The 20,574-nt window shown below is 38.6% G+C and overlaps 1 protein-coding gene across 3 annotated transcripts in view; it reads left to right on the forward strand.

Annotated features, from left to right (window-relative positions):
- The window catches only part of LARP7 (La ribonucleoprotein 7, transcriptional regulator), a 128,819-nt gene that overhangs the window by 29,391 nt on the left and 78,854 nt on the right, over positions 1–20,574 (forward strand). For all 3 annotated transcript variants that reach the window (XM_053703560.1, XM_053703559.1, XM_053703561.1), the window contains 3 exons: positions 259–423; positions 894–1,002; positions 10,631–10,999. In XM_053703560.1, coding sequence (XP_053559535.1) covers positions 259–423; positions 894–1,002; positions 10,631–10,999 — 643 coding nt within the window. The remainder of the gene's footprint in view (positions 1–258; positions 424–893; positions 1,003–10,630; positions 11,000–20,574) is intronic.

Consider the following 20,574-nt stretch of genomic DNA (forward strand, 5'->3'; position numbering starts at 1 on the left):
AGGCCTTTTATCATCTCCTGGAGCAAGGAAATCCTGAAGGCCCTTCTCCTATGTAAAGTAAGGTCTTTAGTGTTATGTCTGCTTGGCTGTGTCTGCTCAAGTCTCTGAAATGTATTTAGTTTTCTAAACCCAAAAAAGGAGCCATGTCTCATTTGAGTGCAATTTAGTTTTCTATTATTATTTATTTTTTTAATACTGATTTCCTTGTTTATTATTTTAATTGGTGTTTCAATCCTTGTATTTTTTTTTTTTTTTTAGGAACTATTACCTAAAAATGTCACCCACAACTGGATTGAGCGTGTATTTGGTAAATGTGGTACGGTGGTGTATATTAGCGTCCCTCGATACAAAACCACAGGGGATCCAAAAGGATTTGCCTTTATAGAGTTTGAGACCCCGGAACAAGCTGCTAATGCAATTGAGGTATTTTATTTATGAAAAGCTTTATAACCTAAAGATATGTGAAAAAAATTAGTCATCAATACTATTTTTATAATTACTGATTTAAAATAAAACGGGCATCCAATTTCTATTTTTTTTTATATATAGAGATTAACACCCCACTTAAAGGGCCATAAAAAAGCAATGTCTTTAACCTATGTTAATAGCTGTTTTAGGCGATTTGCAGCATTTTGAAAACAGACTACATACTTTGCTTTTTGGCCTCTCGGGGTAGCATGGAACAAGCACACGTTTTCTACACAAAAGCCAAAGGTGCTTAATGACCCATTAACAGCTATTAAACTGTAACAAAGGTTTATAAGTTTACTCACCCATCACATTTTATACCATCATTGTAGGAATGCAGTTTTATATTTGCCGCTGAAGATTACACAACTCTGTGCTGTGCACCATGTTCCTTTTTCTCACTTTGTTTTGCTATTGATTATTAGGTTTTAAATAATCCTCCTGAAGATGCACCAAGAAAACCCGGACTGTTCCCTAAAACAGTGAAAAATAAGCCAATTCCAGCACTGAGCGCATCAGAAACACCTGTTATTGGTACGAGTTGTATGTATTGTATTGCTGATGACAGAGAGACTGATAATTACTAATATATATATATATATATATATATATATATATATATATATATATATATATATAAACATCCCAAAAAAAATCAGGCACTCTCCGGTATTAAGATCCACAGTTTCTTTATTGTGATGTTTCGGGGTCTTTAGCCCCTTCCTCAGACATAAAAAAACATATACAGTTACCATCAAACTTACCCACACCGTGCAGCAAATTCAACTCACGTGTGTCAAATCGGCGTCCCGTTAGCGCTACTGCGCATGCGCCAATGGCCCATTACAGCAACAAACGTGGGTCAAACCAAAAAATCAAAAGCACAAACACAGTTAAGTACATAATAACACTTCAAACCTATAATAAATTGATAAATTAATACCCAATTAGCGTCAGACTTTCAATTAGATAACAACCCAACAGTATCATACTAGACATTTAGCCGAAACACGGGTATTGGCATACGCAACCGTTACCTAGTTATATATAATGTGTTATTCAGTGTTCTAACCCGAATACATGTTACATATATCCATCGTAGGGCCGATTACTAATAGCCAATTACTAGCGCATTATTCACTAGTGTGTCCAGCATCAGAAACGGAATCTCCAGTATTTAACAAAAGAGGCCAATCATTATATACATCTGTCCACAATAATCCCTAATGAGCGCATTACGCTACCACATATTCGATCATAGATAGACTTGTAATTAACAACTACTCGTGTTAGGTAAATAGTGTAAGCTATCATATACAACTTCACTTCGATAAGGCAATAGGAATATACTAACAAGCGTCCCTAGCTGGAAGAAATTTGACCACCAATAAGGTTGTCGTCATTTGACTATGGACATGTACTGTACTGGAGGATATCATACTATTCCCAACGGATATTTGAGAATCTAGTGGCTATAGCTATCCTGTAGGAGCTTGTAGCACTTATCTATGGGAGAACAAAAACTATATTTGCCAAGGTCGGCTTAATCAATGCCTGACGTATACATATATACATGTTTACTGATTGGTCTATAGATAGGTGTAACCGCCTGCACCAATCATTAATATAGGATGACAGGGACACAGAATACAGATTACAAAATCTAAAAATATATATATACATTGTAAATTCCATGACATGCGTGACATCCTTAACACCTATACATTAATACAGCTTTCTAGCTGAAAAGACACACTGTATATTACACAATATCAAATAGAGTAGCATTTCAGAGGAAACAGTGCATGTCCATATTGGTGTTAAGTCCTCTAGGTATTAGGGTTTGTAGAATAAAAATCCATCTGCTCTCCTTCTGTAGCAAGAGTTTTGCTCTATCCCCACCCCTACTCAAAGGTGGGACATGATCGATGATCATATATTTAAGCTCCGATACTGAGTGCTTGGCCAATAGTAAATGTTTGGCGACCGGTTGGTCGGTCTTGCCAGTTGCCAGGGCACTTCTAATTGCACACCTATGATTGTCCATGCGGGTCCTCAGGTGTTCATTCGTTTTACCTACATAGTATCTTCCACAGCTACAATGTAGCAAGTACACCACATACTTTGTGGTGCAGGTTAAGCAAAATCTTATGTTGTATCTATTGTTGGTCCAGCGGTGCGTAAAGAATTTACCTTGAGTTAGGCCATTACACGTGGTGCATCCACTACACCTGTAGCATCCATTTCTGGGTGTTCCCAACCAGGTATCTGTATTGTAGCTTGCTTTAAAATCCGATCTCATCAAGATATCCCGTAGTGACCTTCCTCTTTTATACCCAATTCTTGGGACCTCATAGTTATGTAGCGGGAGACCTTTATCACTTCTAATCATTTCCCATAATTCTTTCTCAGGATTGCTGGTGCTTCCCACTTATCAGGAGTGAATGTAGTCACAAAGGTGAGTCTCTTCTCAGTTACAGTGTTAGTTGTCTTTTTCTTTAGAGCCTCATCTTGGGTAAGCTTTCCTACTTCATTCATTGTGGCTTGTAGATTTTTCTCGTAGTATCCCCTGTTCCGAACTTTAAAACTCAAAGATTTTTTTAGGGGCAAGAGTACGTTTGACCCCAAAAGCACCAATGCAAGCATTAAAACTTTTTCCAGAATGGTGACCGACCAGATATATGATTCTTGTGACGAACACAAATTGGAAGTTAAGAGGAACCTCTCAGCTGCAGAATGGCGCAGGCTCTGAATATACTCAAGAGATCCAGGCCTAGTAATTAGGGGAGCTGACAAGGGTGGAGCCTTAGTCCTGATGGATTATGTGGACTATCGGAATTAAATACTTGGACAACTGGCAGATACTAACACATATAGGAAATTGAATGATGGATATTTGACACGCATCACTGATATGGGATATATCAGCGCTGCAAATAAAAATTTCCTTGTGGTTGAGCATCCAGTGATACCTATTATCTATACACTGCCTAAAGTCCATAAGGATCCAGTACATCCACCGGGACGTCCAATTATTTCGGCTAGAGGTTCGTTATTGCAGACACTGGCTACCTTTGTGGACAGCTTTCTACAGCCCATGGTTCAGAATGTAACATAATTGCTACTTGATTCAATAGAACTAATCAAACTACTCCAAGAGGAACAGAACGTGACTGATGATGATATCCTCGTTACATTAGACGTAACAAGCCTATATACAGTGATCCCGCATAATGGTAGCTTAGCAGCTGTACAATCACACCTGAAAAAATATCCATATATAGGTTCACCACCAGAGGTATTACTGCAACTCCTGGAATACTGTCTTACCCTCAACTATTTCAAGTTTGAGCAGAAATATTATCTACAGACGGCAGGAACAGCAATGGGGTCCAACGTGACCCCATCTTATACAAATATCTACATGTCCGAGTTTGAGGATCACTTAACTGATTGCTTCAGAGACAGTAGGATACGACTATACAGGAGGTATATAGACAATCTGTTCTTGATCTGGTCAGGTACCCAGGAAGAACTTAATTTATGGGTTGATACCTTGAACCAGACTACTAACAATTTGAAATTCAATTTGACATCCTCAAAGACACACATCGACTTCTTGGACCTAAGAATTTTTAAAAACCAACAGCATCTTGAAACGACACTCTACAGCAAGGAGACTGATAGGAACTCCCTACTTAGGGCTGATAGCTGCCATCCTCCGGCCCTTAAACGAGCCCTTCCGAAATCACAATTGAAAAGAGTGATTAGGAATAAAGTAGGAAAGCTTACCCAAGATGAGGCTCTAAATAAAAAGACAACTAACACTGAAACTGAGAAGAGACTCGCCTTTGTGACTACATTCACTCCTGATAAGTGGGAAGCACCAGCAATCCTGAGAAAGAATTGGGAAACGATTAGAAGTGATAAAGGTCTCCCGCTACATAACTATGAGGTCCTGAGAATTGGGTATAAAAGAGGCAGGTCACTACGGGATATCTTGATGAGACTGTATTTTAAAGTAAGCTACAATCCAGGTACCTGGTTGGGAACACCCAGAAATGAATGCTACAGGTGTAGTGGATGCACCACTTGTAATGGCCTAACTCAAGGTAAATTATTTACGCACCCCTGGACCAACAAAAGATACAACATAAGATTTTGCTTAACCTGCACCACAAAGTATGTGGTGTACTTGCTACATTGTAGCTGTGGAAGATACTATGTAGGCAAAACGAATGATGACCCGCATGACCAATCAATAGGTGTGCAATCGGAAGTGCCCTGGCAACTGGCAAGACAGACCAACCGGTCGCCAAACATTTCCTATTGGCCAAGAACTCGGTATCGGAGCTTAAATATATGATCATCGATCATGTCCCACCTTTGAGTAGGGGTGGGGATAGAGCAAAACTCTTGCTACAGAAGGAGAGCAGATGGATTTTTACTCTACAAACCCTAATACCTAGAGGACTTAACACCAATATGGACATGCACTGTTTCCTCTGAAATGCTACTCTATTTGATATTGTGTAATATACAGTGTGTCTTTTCAGCTAGAAAGCTGTATTAATGTATAGGTGTTAAGGATGTCACGCATGTCATGGGATTTACAATGTGTGTGTGTATGTATATGTGTATATGTGTATGTGTGTATATATATATATATATATATATATATATATATATATATATATATGTGTGTATGTATATATATTTAGATTTCGTAATCTGTATTCTGTGTCCCTGTCATCCTGTATTAATGATTGGTGCAGGTTGTTACACCTATCTATAGACCAATCAGTAAACATGTATATATGTATACGTCAGGTATTGATAATGCCGACCTTGTCAAATATAGTTTTTGTTCTCCCATAGATAAGTGCTACAAGCTCCTACAGGATAGCTATAGCCACTAGATTCTCAAATATCCGTCGGGAATAGTATGATATCCTCCAGTACAGTACATGTCCATAGTCAAATGACGACAACCTTATTGGTGGTCAAATTTCTTCCAGCTAGGGACGCTTGTTAGTATATTCCTATTGCCTTATTGTAGTGAAGTTGTATATGATAGCTTACACTATTTACCTAACACGAGTAGTTGTTAATTACAAGTCTATCTATGATCGAATATGTGGTAGCGTAATGCGCTCATTAGGGATTATTGTGGACAGATGTATATAATGATTGGCCTCTTTTGTTAAATACTGGAGATTTGGTTTCTGATGCTGGACACACTAATGAATAATGGGCTAGTAATTGGCTGTTAGTAATCGGCCCTACGATGGATATATGTAACATGTATTCGGGTTAGAACACTGAATAACGCATTATATATAACTAGGTAACGGTTGCGTATGCCAATACCCGTGTTTCGGCTAAATGTCTAGTATGATACTGTTGGGTTGTTATCTAATTGAAAGTCTGACGCTAATTGGGTATTTATCAATTTATTATCGGTTTGAAGTGTTATGTACTTAACTGTGTTTGTGCTTTTGATTTAGCTTTTTTGGTTTGACCCATGTGTGTTGCCGTAATGGGCCATTGGCGCATGCGCAGTAGCGCTAACGGGACGCCGATCCGACACACATGAGTTGAATTTGCTGCACGGTGTGGGGTATATATAGGAGGGTAAGTTTGATGGTAACTGTATATGTTTTTTATGTCTGAGGAAGGGGCTAAAGACCCCGAAACGTCACAATAAAGAAACTGTGGATCTTAATTCCGGAGAGTGCCTGATTTCTTTTGGATGTTACATACTTTTGTTCAAGAGCACCCTGGAAACTGCATAACTATTTGGAGAGTGCTGGTCTGGATCTGATTTAAATATATATATATATATATATATATATATATATATAATCTCTATCGCAAAATAGAGCAGTAAGTCCAGCACTTTCTTAGGTAACCCTTCACTAGGTATAGCTTATTATCGGTTTACCTTTGCAGTGCACGTTTCCCTGGGAGGCCTGCCATACTCCCATATATAATTCCAAAAGTAGACAATGGCAATAGCACTTTTCTTTAAAACACTTCTTCTTTATTTAACCCTTTCGTGACAGGGTTAAAGTGCCTACATCGGAACAACTGTTCCGATGTAGACAAATAGAAACTACGCGATCGTGCATACGATCGCGAGATTTCAATTATTGGATCGCATCTGGGGGGCGTCCCTACAATCCTAGGAACGCCCTCCAGACCGCGATTAAATCCCTGAAGCACAGAAGGCTTCAGGACAGCCGTTAGTTATGACGTTCCATTCCGTCATAACGGCTTTAAAGCCCAGTCTAATTATGACGGAATGGAACGGCATAACGGCTTTAAAAGGTTAAGCAACATTAGGATAAAAACATAGCTAAGCAACATTAGGATAAAAACATAGCAACGTTTCGAGCCTCTTGGACCCTTCCTCATGCTATAGATTAAGAACAAACATCTCCCTTATATACACCTGTGTATAGGGTGTGGCTTAATTAATTGCAAGATTTTACCCGAGCTTAGCTCATGTTGGTATTCCCAACCGGTAAGGTTCTAACTAAACTTTTCAACTTTATTTTTTAACATTTATTTCTCAACACTTAAATATATATTTGTGTAGTTTGGCATATGTTATATTTCAAATAGACACATGTCCACAGTTATACACAGGGATTTAAAAACAATTATAAAAACAAATGCAAATCATAATCCTTGTTCAATCCATTCGGATACAGAGTTTTTATCCTAATGTTGCTTAAATAAAGAAGAAGTGTTTTAAAGAAAAGTGCTGTTGCCATTGTCTACTTTTGGAATATATATATATATATATATATATATATATATATATATATATATATATATATATATATATATATATATATATATATATATATATATATATATATATAAATATACATATTTGTATGTATGTGTGTGTATATATATATATCATATTAGAATATGTTAACAAGCCATACCTTACTTTAAAGAGACATTGTTATTTAAAATTGTTTCCTCTTTAATGTGTTTCCAGTGATCATTTGTACCTGCTGAATTGTTAGTTGTTTACAAATAGCTCCTTTACATTTAATTTGTCATTTGAAATAGCTTCTTTTGCCCATTGGAACCGCCACCTATACTGAAATAATTCTGCAGTATTGACTATAGAAAACAATGTCAACAAGATGCAGCAGTAGAAATCAACTTCACAGTGAGACAGAGAGCTCAGTTTATTTGAAAGGTTTTTTTTTTCTGCAGCATCTTTCTATACAATGAACTCTTTTCAGCTGATTGTCTGTCTGTTTAACTTTTGTTCAAATATTTGATGTGCCTTTTAAATTACCCACATTAGTGCACAATCTATGGCTGATTTGTCTGGTTTTTATTTACTTTCACCAGAAAGCAGACCTTGAAATTATTTGTAGACCTTAAGCAAAATCTCTTTTGAAAACTTTAAAATCTACATATTAAGTGATTCTGGCCATTTTTTTTGTAGCATATCCTGGATCCCCTTTTCCTGTGCAACCAATCACATTCTGCATTTGCTTATGGTTTTATGCATATTAACGTTTTAATACACAGATTAGCGGCATGCTTACATCATTGTCAGATACGCTTACCTAAGAGTTAATTCGTACACAGCATATGTGATGTCCGCATGCATCTATGAATGTTTGTTCTCCTATAACTTTCCAACATATGAATTGTTTGCAAGAATCACAGGGTTCAGTAAAACAAACCTTATCACAAGGTCCCACTGGTGTGTTTAGGGTTTGTGCTGTCCTAGGCACGGATACATCCCTCCCCATTTTATATCCTATGTACCTCATTTGTCTGACAATTAGTTACTAATTTGTTTCTGCCACACAGAGATCAGTATTAACCATTATAATCCAAATATTGAGCACTGTTAGCCCCAATGTGAGCTGCGTATAGAGATTTATTAGACGCATGAAAGTCTAAATTCATCTGATTCAGAAACTTTTCAATCCACTTCTGTTATCAAATTGACTTAAAGGGACAGTCTACACCAGTATTTGTATTGTTTAAAAAGATAGATAATCCTTTTATCCTTTGTTCCCTTTAATATTTGTTTACCTTTGTGATTACCTTGTATCCAAGCCTCTGCAGACTGTCCCCTTATCTCAGTGCTTTTGACAGACATGCAGTTTAGCCAATTAGTGCAGACTCCTAAATAACTTCATGGGAGTGAGCACAATGTTATCTATATGACACACATGAACTAGTACTGTCTGATTGTTTCAAAATGCTCTGAGCTAAGGGGCGGTTTTCAACGGTTTAGAAAGCAGTTTGAGCCTACCTAGGTTTAGCTTTTAAAAAATACCACCAAGCGAACAAAGCAAATTTAATGATAAGTCAATTGGAAAGTTGTTTAAAATGTCATGCCCTATCAGAATCATGAACGTTTAATTTTGACTAAACTGTCCCTTTTAATTCAATTTGTATCTTTTGTCAAAAAGCATACCTAGGTAGACTCAGAAACAGCAATGCACTACTGGGAGCTAGCTGCTGTTTTGTGGCAGCACACATATGCCTCTTGTCATATGCTCACCAGATGTGTTCTGCTATGTTATGACTTTTAACATTAACCTTTGCACTATTTTTTACATGTTACATTCCTTTTTTAGCACAGACACAAAGTTGTTAAAGTGGTGAGGACTGGTTTGTACATAACTTGCTTGTAGGACACATTGTTCACTAGCTGATGAGGAGGATTCCTACTTCTCTAATGTGGTCAAATACATGTCCCACAAGCATATACACAAAGTTTTTGTTTCAGCTAACGATCTGTAGTGAAACCTAAAACATTTCTTTCATTATTCAGATAGTGCATACAATTTGAAACTACTTTTCAATTTACTTCTTTCCTAATTTGCATTGTTATCTTGGTATCCTTTGTTGAAAAGCACACCTAGGTAGGCTTAGGAGCTAACTGCTGATTGGCTTATCAGTAGTGCATTGCTGCTCCTTCAATTAAGGATAACATGAGAATGAAGCAAAATTTATAATAGAAGTAAATTGTTTACAAATAAATGCTCTAACTGAATCATTAAAGACATTTTTTGTTACAATAAGATAAAGGTAATGCCATCCTAATAGTGCTTAAAACTGTGTAAAATATCAATATTTTTTGCCATTTATATTACCTATCCAATTTATTTTATACTTGCAAGCAATTTTAAGACTTAATTTAGTTTTATAAATTTCTATTGTATGTAATGTGAGGCATGCGTGAGAGATAATAAGTGTGGATACTTATTAGGCGCTAAAATAAGTTAGATCACTGTAGTAATTGTGTGGTGTGATTAAAATAGAAATAGTAAAGACGATATTTGCAAATATATGCGTCTATATAAAACTATTTATTAAATTAAAAAACAGGGTTTTAAAAGGTCAAATATAGCATGAATTCATGTATTACAATGATATACAGGAAAAAATATATAAACAAATCGCTAAAATGTCTTAAAAACAAAGACACAATAGTGTGTTCTACTGCACCCCGGACTTCATCTTTGAGCAAGATAATGTGTAGATCCACTACATAGATGAAAATTGTCACTATGAGTTCATAAATTGAACGTGGAAATGTGGCCAATAGAATATACAAATTCAATCCGGGATCCAGGTGGAAAAGCGAATAGCTATTGAGTAGAAGCAGGAGAAAAATCCCGGATTCCTGTAGTGAGACAGGAAATCCTTGTCACAAGTATGGAAGTAATTTCAAATATAGGTGTTATTAGTTACTTACACTGTGAATTTCAAAATATGTCCTCCCTCACTGATTCCCTTCTGGGGTAGCGGTCTCTAGTTATGCAGCAAACCTCCGTTGGCTAGTCCCTCTCTTAGGAATCCTTTTCGGTAAGCTGGAAAATTTCACTCTATGAGTTTCAAATGTCCGCTATAGTCACAAGGGTCAGGAAAACAAACTATGGATACCATGACAGGACAGATTTAGAGCAACGTGTTTCGGCAGATGGCCTTTCCCAAGCTCTGTTCTTACTGGTGGTGGAAGGCACTTTTTAAAGATGTTACTTTTGCACTCATCGGGTTTTGACATATAAATAGGCATACAATAGTGCATATTCCAATATTGTAATGTGAGGGCAGCATACACATGTTGTTTTTCCTGTCTAATGTCAGTGCCTTCTGTTTTTAGACGAAAAGAAAAAGAAGAAAAAAAAGAAAGCGAAGACAAGAAAGGAAAGCTCAGACAAAATGTCAGATGAAAATAAAGAACAAGATATGGACATAGCTCCTGCAGAAGGCAACAAGTCAAAAAAGCATAAGACTGTATCTGAGAGCTTGTTGACAGAGTCATCTGATGCTCAGAAACAGACTTCCAAAAAGAAGGAAAAAAAATCAGAGAGCACAGATGAAGCCGAAGAAAGCCGGTCAGGTAAACGGAAAAGAAGCAGCTCAGATGAGTGCGACTCCTTGTCTGCAAAGCAGAAAAAAATAGAATCTAAAGATGACCCCATCTTTACAAAGCCACCTACTGTATCTACTGGCCTTGCAGAATGTAAAGGTAAATCATTCAGTCATAGAAAGTGTCCACACTAATATGCCTCTGTCGCTTCCTTCTTTGTGTCCGTATTGTAATAGAAAAACTACCACATGCTAATATATGTAAAATGAGGATTAGGCAAAACCTTCAGTGATTGCACCCAGTGCATTTTTAACTTCAGTGATTGCACCCAGTGCATTTTTAAGTTTCTCTTTAATAAAAAAAAAAATTAAAAAAAAAGTGATCTGAAGTCCAGTAACGATATGCATAGCTGTAATTTTGTGTGTGAATGTGTTGCATTTAAATAATAATAGTTATCACAGTTTTCTCCAACATAGGTGTGTCCGGTCCACGGCGTCATCCTTACTTGTGGGATATTCTCCTCCCCAACAGGAAATGGCAAAGAGCCCAGCAAAGCTGGCCATATAGTCCCTCCCAGGCTCCGCCTACCCCAGTCATTCTCTTTGCCGTTGCACAGGCAACATCTCCACGGAGATGGCTAAGAGTTTTTTTGGTGGAGATTGAACGCTTGATTCTATCAAAGCGTGGGTTTTCAGATTCTGTAATAGATACTCTTATTCAGGCTAGAAAGCCTGTAACTAGAAAAATTTACCATAAAATATGGAAAAAATATATCTGTTGGTGTGAATCTAAAGGATTACAATCATACAATAGTAATAAGGATATTACTATAATAACCCCTGGCGCTAACGTGTAGCTAAAATTGGTAATGCAAAGGTTCTAATTATTGTATACTATAAACTATAAATTACCTTAGTACAATGGAAATGATAATTCCTTACAAATATGTGAAAACTGGGTAGTTGATTAATAAACCCAAATTAAGGGATGTGCTTAAGGATGAACCAGAGTAATGGTGCAAGTAAAAAATAAACAAATTTTATTACAATCTTAATCGTGCACAGAAATACTTTTAAAACCAAATTTAAATAACACTCTGATCAGGCGTTTGACAATGTAGTATCAATAAAATCCCTAAAAACCTCAAAATAAAATTGCATAAATAAAATAACAATAAAACAACAATGAGACAATCACTATCACAAATGGTTAATTCGAGATAGAGAACAAAGATCCCATTGGAAACCAAGGAAGATCCACGTCAGCTGGAAGTTAGTGATATTTTAACCGGAGCTGTAACGAGATGAGATCCAAATGAACAGACAGGAAGAGAGCCAAAATTTAAGGTGTTCACTTATTACTTACACCGAAAATGCTCTATGAAGTCCCAGCTGTCTCTCTATAGCGGTCCTGGATTAGATCACTGCTGGATGGATCCCCGAAATGAAGGCAACCAGGCTTGCAAGTGCAACTTTTTACTTTGTTCAGCCTCGCCCATGTAACCTGCTTTAGGAATCTTACATGGGCGAGGCTGAACAAAGTAAAAAGTTGCACTTGCAAGCCTGGTTACTTTTTCCTTGGTGTTTGTATCTCTGATATTTAGCAGCTCTCCCATGGATTGTTAGTTCAAGCTAATTTGTTCTGTCTGGTCAGTCCTGTGGTTCAGTACAAGGAGTAGACATCTCACCTGCATTCTCAAACTGGGTGACGGTATAAAAGACCTGACCTCCCATCTATCAGGAGCTTGACAAAGGCCCAGACCGGGCTGAAACGCGTTGCTCCACCCACTTTTCTAACACACAGGTGACTGGAACTAATTACCAGCGCCGAGACCGCACAGAGACCCAGAGCACAGTTTGGTCTATCTGGCGTGAGTGCTGATACGGATTGTAAAAGACAAGAGGTTTCCTTCATTTCGGGGATCCATCCAGCAGTGATCTAATCCAGGACCGCTATAGAGAGACAGCTGGGACTTCATAGAGCATTTTCGGTGTAAGTAATAAGTGAACACCTTAAATTTTGGCTCTCTTCCTGTCTGTTCATTTGGATCTCATCTCGTTACAGCTCCGGTTAAAATATCACTAACTTCCAGCTGACGTGGATCTTCCTTGGTTTCCAATGGGATCTTTGTTCTCTATCTCGAATTAACCATTTGTGATAGTGATTGTCTCATTGTTGTTTTATTGTTATTTTATTTATGCAATTTTATTTTGAGGTTTTTAGGGATTTTATTGATACTACATTGTCAAACGCCTGATCAGAGTGTTATTTAAATTTGGTTTTAAAAGTATTTCTGTGCACGATTAAGATTGTAATAAAATTTGTTTATTTTTTACTTGCACCATTACTCTGGTTCATCCTTAAGCACATCCCTTAATTTGGGTTTATTAATCAACTACCCAGTTTTCACATATTTGTAAGGAATTATCATTTCCATTGTACTAAGGTAATTTATAGTTTATAGTATACAATAATTAGAACCTTTGCATTACCAATTTTAGCTACACGTTAGCGCCAGGGGTTATTATAGTAATATCCTTATTACTATTGTATGATTGTATTCTTCTCTGTGGAGTTTGAGGATACTCCATTTACCCAGTGGTTTATTGGTAACTTTCCCAGCGCAGGTTGATCACACCCCTCAGTACACTGTTGAATCTAAAGGATTCCCATGGAACAAGATGAAAATTCCTAAGATTCTTTCCTTTCTACAAGAAGGTTTGGAGAAAGGATTATCTGCAAGTTCTCTGAAGGGACAGATCTCTGCTTTATCTGTTTTACTTCACAAAAGGCTGGCAGCTGTGCCAGACGTTTAAGCATTTGTTCAGGCTCTGGTTAGGATCAAGCCTGTTTACAGACCTTTGACTCCTCCCTGGAGTCTTAATCTAGTTCTTTCAGTTCTTCAAGGGGTTCCGTTTGAACCCTTATATTCCGTAGATATTAAGTTATTATCGTGGAAAGTTTTGTTTTTTGGTTGCAATTTCTTCTGCTAGAAGAGTTTCTGAGTTATCTGCTCTGCAGTGTTCTCCGCCCTATCTGGTCCATGCAGATAAGGTGGTTTTGCGTACTGAGCCTGGTTTTCTTCCGAAGGTTGTTTCCAACAAAAATATTAACCAGGAGATAGTTGTGCCTTCTTTGTGTCCGAATCCAGTTTCAGAGAAGGAACGTTTGTTACACAATTTGGACGTAGTCCGTGCTCTAAAATTCTATTTAGAGGTTACTGAAGGTTTCAGACAAACATCTTCTTCGTTTGTTGTTTATTCTGGTAAAAGGAGAGGTAAAAAAGCAACTTCTACCTCTCTTTCCTTTTGGCTTAAAAGCATTATCAGATTGGCTTTTGAGACTGCCGGACGGCAGCCTCCTGAAAGTATCACAGCTCACTCAACTAGGGCTGTGGCTTCCACATGGGCCTTCAAGAACGAGGATCCTGTTGACCAGATATGTAAGGCAGCGACTTGGTCTTCATTGCACTCTTTTGCCAAATTTTACAAATTTTATACTTTTGCTTCTTCGGAGGCTATTTTTGGGAGAAAGGTTTTGCAAGCCGTGGTGCCTTCCGTTTAGGTGACCTGATTTGCTCCCTCCCTTCATCCGTGTCCTAAAGCTTTGGTATTGGTTCCCACAAGTAAGGTTGACGCCGTGGACCGGACACACCTATGTTGGAGAAAACAGAATTTATGCTTACCTGATAAATTACTTTCTCCAACGGTGTGTCCGGTCCACGGCCCGCCCTGGTTTTTTAATCAGGTCTGATGAATTATTTTCTCTAACTACAGTCACCACGTTACCATATGGTTTCTCCTATATATATTTCCTCCTGTCCGTCGGTCGAATGACTGGGGTAGGCGGAGCCTGGGAGGGACTATATGGCCAGCTTTGCTGGGCTCTTTGCCATTTCCTGTTGGGGAGGAGAATATCCCACAAGTAAGGATGACGCCGTGGACCGGACACACCGTTGGAGAAAGTAATTTATCAGGTAAACATAAATTCTGTTTTTATTGAATTAATAAAAGGGCTGGGGCACCACATTACTTGTGTGAGCTTAAAGGGACAGTAAACACCAAAAATAATGTTTAAAAAGATAGATAATCCCTTTTATTTACCATTTCCCAATTTTGCATAACACCGTTATATTAATATACTTTTTACCTCTGATTACCTTGTATATAAGCTTCTGCTGACTGCCTCCTTTTTGCAGATCTTTTGACAGACTTGCATTTCAGGCAATTAGTGCTGACTCTTAAATAACTCCATGGGCGTGAGCACAATGATAGCTATATGGCACACATGAGCTAATGCCCTCTAGCTGTGAAAAAGCTCTCAAATGCATTCAGATAAGAGGTGGTCTTCAAGGGCTTAGAAATTAACATATGAGCTACTTTGCTTTAGCCTTCAACTATGAATACCAAGATAACAAAGCAAATTTGATGATAAAAGTAATTTGGAAAGTTGTTTAAAATGACATCCCCTATCTGAATCATGAAAGTTTAATTTGGACTTTACTGTCCCCTTAAGCTGGAACAGTTGAAGCTGTCCGGGATTGTTGATTACCAATTTATACTTGTAAGTCAGTGCTCAATTATCCCAGGTACTAGTAGCACTTAGAAAACTAGCCCTGACCCCCCAAAATCTGCTTCCTCCAATGTGAGAGGTGCAGGGCTAACACCTTCACCACTTCCCTGTGCGCAGTGTACAGCATGGTGTATGGCAGGAAAGGTAGTTCCACTGTTCCTGTATTACTGCTGCTAGTAGGGAAAGTGTTACAGAAATGTTACAAGAGCTCTTGCTCTGTTACCTCCCCTGCAGCATGTACATTCCATAACTCCCGGTAATGGCTTGGAAAGCATGACTGGGGACCAGGCAGCACAACTCACAGCTAGACCCTGCTCTTCCCCTGTATCTACTGCCAGAAGCTCTCTGCCTAGGCGCTTTAACACCTTAGTGACCAGACCACTTTTCCATTTGTTGACCGTCTGCGACCAGGGCTATTTTTACATTTCTGCAGTGTTTTTGTTTAGCTGTAATTTTCCTCTTCCTCATTTACTGTACCCACACATATTATATATTGTTTTTCTTGCCATTAAATGGACTTTCTAAAGATACCATTATTTTCATCACATCATAATTTACTATAACATTTTTTTCTGAGACCCCCAAAATCTGTTACAAATCTACAACCACCAAAAAACACCCATGCCAAATAGTTTTTAAATGTTGTCCTGAGTTTAGAAATACCCAATGTTTACATGTTTTTTGCTTTTTTTTTGCAAGTTATAGAGTAATAAATACAAGTAGCACTTTGCTATTTCCAAACCATTTTTTTTTTTTTCAAAATTAGCGATAGTTACATTGGAACACTGATATCTATCCGGAATCCTTGAATAACCCTTTACATGTAAATTATGTTTATTTTTAGTAGACAACCCAAAATGTTGATCTAGGCCCATTTTGGTGTATTTCATGCTATTATTTCACCGCCAAATGCGATCAAATAAAAAACATTGTTAGCTTTTTTTTTTTTTTACTAACTTTAGGTTTCTCACTGAAATTATTTACATACTAATTGTGCAATTATGGCACAAATGGTTGTAAATGCTTCTCTGGGATCCTTTTTGTTCAGAAATAGCAGACATATATGACTTTAGCGTTGCTTTTGGTAATTAGAAGGCTGCTAAATGCCGCTGCACCCCACACTTGTATTATGCCCTGCAGTGAAGGGGTTAATTAGGGAGCTTGTAGGGTTAATTTTAGCTTTAGTGTAGAGTTCAGCCTCCCACCTGACACATCCCACCCCCTGATCCCTCCCTGACCCCCCTCAAACAGCTCTATTGTCACCGCCATCTTAAGTACTGGCAGAAAGTCTGCCAGTACTAAAATAAAAGCCTTTTTTTTTTTTTTTTTTTTAGAATTTATTTTTATATAAACGTAGTTTCTGCAGTGTAGGTTCCCCCTAAACCTCCACGATCACCCCCACCCAACAGCTCTCTTAACCCCCCCACTCTTCCTATTTGTGGCCATCTTAGGTACTGGCAGCTGTCTGCCAGTACCCAGTTTCTAATAAAAGTGCTATTTTTTTATTTTATTATTGTATTTACCCCTCTTTTCCGTAGTGTAGCTGCCCTCCTCAATATCCTACCTCCCTCCCAGATCCCTTTATTAAGAATTATTCCCCCCTCTCCCTTATTCCCTTCCACATTAGTGCATTCAGGCACTGTAATGCGATCTCAGTGCGCGCACACCCATAAAGAACGACGGAACTACGCCAGCGAAGGACCGCCCACCCACCTCCCTGCTATGGCTCCCACCCCCCCAACGATCGGCACCATCGCTGGTCGATGCAGAGAGGGCTACAGAGTGGCCCACTCTGCATTGGTGGGGGCAAACAGGTATTGCAGTGATGCCTCAATATCGAGGCATCACTGCAATATCTTGAAAGCGGCTGGAAGCGTCGTTAAGGGGAGTTTTTTGAAGGACGTACCTGGCACGTCCTCGGTCGTTAAGGACTGTGTAATAACAAGTGGGTGCTGTAGATTCTCATCGTTGTGCTATTTGAGTCAATTAGGTTTTGTGTCCCAGATTACCCTGTCTACATAATTCCTTTTCAGTGTCTTTTTTTTTTTTTTTTTTTTTTGTTACTTTTGCTACATTACTTGACAGACTGAGTGATGTAATTTGCACAGTAATGTGTTACCTGCTTTTCAACAAAGGATATCAAGGGAACAAAGAATATGTGGTAATAGAAGTAAATTGTAAAGTTATTTAAAATTGTATGCTGTGTCTGAATCATGGAGAAAAAAAGGAGTTTTATGTCCATTTTTAGGGACAGTAATGTCAAAATAAAATGTTCATGATTAAGATAAATAGTGTGGTTTCGAACAACTTTTCAATTTACTTTTATCAATTTTGCTAAGTTCTTGTGGTATCCTTTGTTGAAGAGTAAACCTAGGTAGTCTTATAGGAGTTCAGAAGTGTGCAGATCCTCGGCACTCTATGTCAGCAGTGTTTGCAACTATCCATAACCTTAGTTTTTACAACTCATCTTAGCAAAGGAGACCAAGGTATCAAAACATTAATAGTATGAGCAAAATACAAGTGAAACTCGAAAAATTAGAATATCGTGCAAAAGTTAATTTATTTCACTAATGCAACTTAAAAGGTGAAACTAATATATGAGAGACTCATTACATGCAAAGCAAAATAGTTCAAGCTGTGATTTGTCATAATTGTGATGATTATGGCTTACAGCTCATGAAAACCCCAAATCCACAATCTCAGAAAATTAGAATATTACATGCAATCAATAAAACAAGGATTGTACATAGAACAATATCTGACCTCTGAAAAGTATAAGCATGCATACTGTATGTACTCAGTACTTGGTTTGGGCCCCTTTTGCAGCAATTACTGCCTCAATGCGGCGGCCGCGTGGCATGGAAGCTATCAGCCTGTGGCACTGCTGAGGTGTTATGGAAGACCAGAGGCCTTCAGCTCTTCTGCATTGTTCGGTCTCATGTCTCTCATCTTTCTCTTGGCAATGCCCCATAGATTCTCTATGGGGTTCAGGTCAGGCGAGTTTGCTGGCCAATCAAGCACAGTAATCCCACGGTCATTGAACCAGGTTTTAGTGCTTTTGGCAGTGTGTGCAGGTGCCAAGTCTTGCTGGAAAATGAAGTCCGCATCCCCCATAGAGCTCGTCTGCGGAAGGAAGCATGAAGTGCTCTAAAATCTCCAGGTAGACGGCTGCGTTGACTCTTGACTTAATGAAGCACAGTGGACCAACACCAGCAGATGACATTCCTCCCCAAATCAACACAGACTGTGGAAACTTCACACTGGACTTCAAGCATCTTGCAGTGTGTGCCTCTCAATTCTTCCTCCATACTCTGGGTCCTTGGTTTCCAAATGAGATGCAAAATTTGCTTTCATCAGAAAAGAGGACTTTGGACCACTGAGCAACAGACCAGGTCTGTTTTTCTTTAGCCCAGGTAAGACGCTTCTGACGTTGTTTGTTGTTCAGGAGTGGCTTGACAAGAGGAATACAACATTTGAAGCCCATGTCCAGGATCCGTCTGTGTGTGGTGGCTCTTGATGCACTGACTCCAGCCTCAGTCCACTCCTTGTGAATGTCCCCAACACTTTTGAATGGCCTTTTCCTGACAATCCTCTCCAGGCTGCGGTCATCCCTGCTGCTTGTGCACCTTTTTTCTTCCACACTTTTCCCTTCCACATAACTTTCTATTAATGTGCTTTGATACAGCACTTTGGGAACATCCAACTTCTTTTGCAATTACCTTTTGAGGCTTTCCCTCCTTATGGAGGGTGTCATTGATTCTGCACAACTGTCAGGTCAGCAGTCTTTCCCATGATTGTGATTCCTACTGAACCAGACTGAGAGACCATTTAAAGGCTCAGGAACCCTTTGCAGGTGTTATGGCTTAATTGGCTGATTAGAGTGGGACACTTTGAGCCTAGAATATTGCAACTTTTCACAATATTCTAATTTTCTGAGATTGTGGATTTGGGGTTTTCATGAGCTGTAAGCCATAATCATCATAATTATGACAAATCATGGCTTGAAATATCTTGCTTTGCATGTAATGAGTCTATCTCATATATTAGTTTCACCTTTTAAGTTGCATTAGTGAAATAAATGAACTTTTGCTCGATAGTCTAATTTTTTGAGTTTCACCTGTACTGCTTATGAATTTTTGTTGCTGAGATGTCCCCTTTTAAGTTCAATGTAGAATTAGTATTGTGTGGCTTATTGTGCAACAAACAATAAAAAAAGAGGTCTTTAATCAGAGTCCCAATTGTATAATTGGTAAGTATCAGTACTTTAAAAAAAGGATTGCCAGTAAGAATAAAAACAAACTTTTATTTGTCTCAATAGGTAAAACACGGAGGGACAATACCTCTTAAGTAAATAGGACTGGCGCGTTTTGGCAGGGTGCCGTACTCATAGTCTCATAACAGCGTGACCCATGTGGTAGTGGTATTATGTGGTATTGGACAGTTAATTACGGTTTTATTGTGGAGTGAACCGTTGAACAGTTACAAGCGTGTTTCTTTGGGAGCCCTTTCTTTCAATGTGTTAAGTATCAGTACTTGTCTTATGCCTTAGGTCTGGTGCAGGTAAACGGCTATAGTAGCGTGTGTTTCTACAAGTTCGGTCACCAAGTAGAAATAGCCATTCCGTTTTTCTCCTCCTCTGCTGGTCTGATACGGCTGGGTACAAGATACTGTGATGAACAACTTCCGTGTATGATCCTGGTCAGAAGGGTAAGCCCACCAGTCTCTGCTGCAGGTAATATCCTCAGTAGATGGTTGGGATCTTTCGTCATGGTGGGTGTGTAACCCTCCTCGTCGACACCGGAACCACTTCTGTCATCAGCTTGTACAACGCCTACGATAGGCTGCAGATCCTGGAGGAAGGAATAGCAAAGTTAGCTGCACCAATCAGTCAAGGAAAGGGCTAAAAGGCTTCAGCTTGCGATAGCGGTATTCCCAACTTGTATCAATAGCGATATACTTGAGAACAAGGAACAGAACTGAAGCCAAAAGCTTAAATAATGCTCAGTTTATTTGGCCGTGCCAAACAGGTTAGTTTGACAGTCAGAAACACGTGACGCATCTCAAGTATATTGCTATCTACAACATTGCTGTAAACATTGTTGCAAGCACTTCTGCCAAATGGCTAAAGATGCATGCTCCTGTGCTCACCTAGGATCACTATT

The sequence above is a fragment of the Bombina bombina genome, chromosome 2, assembly GCF_027579735.1.
Source record: "Bombina bombina isolate aBomBom1 chromosome 2, aBomBom1.pri, whole genome shotgun sequence".
NCBI lineage: Eukaryota > Metazoa > Chordata > Amphibia > Anura > Bombinatoridae > Bombina > Bombina bombina.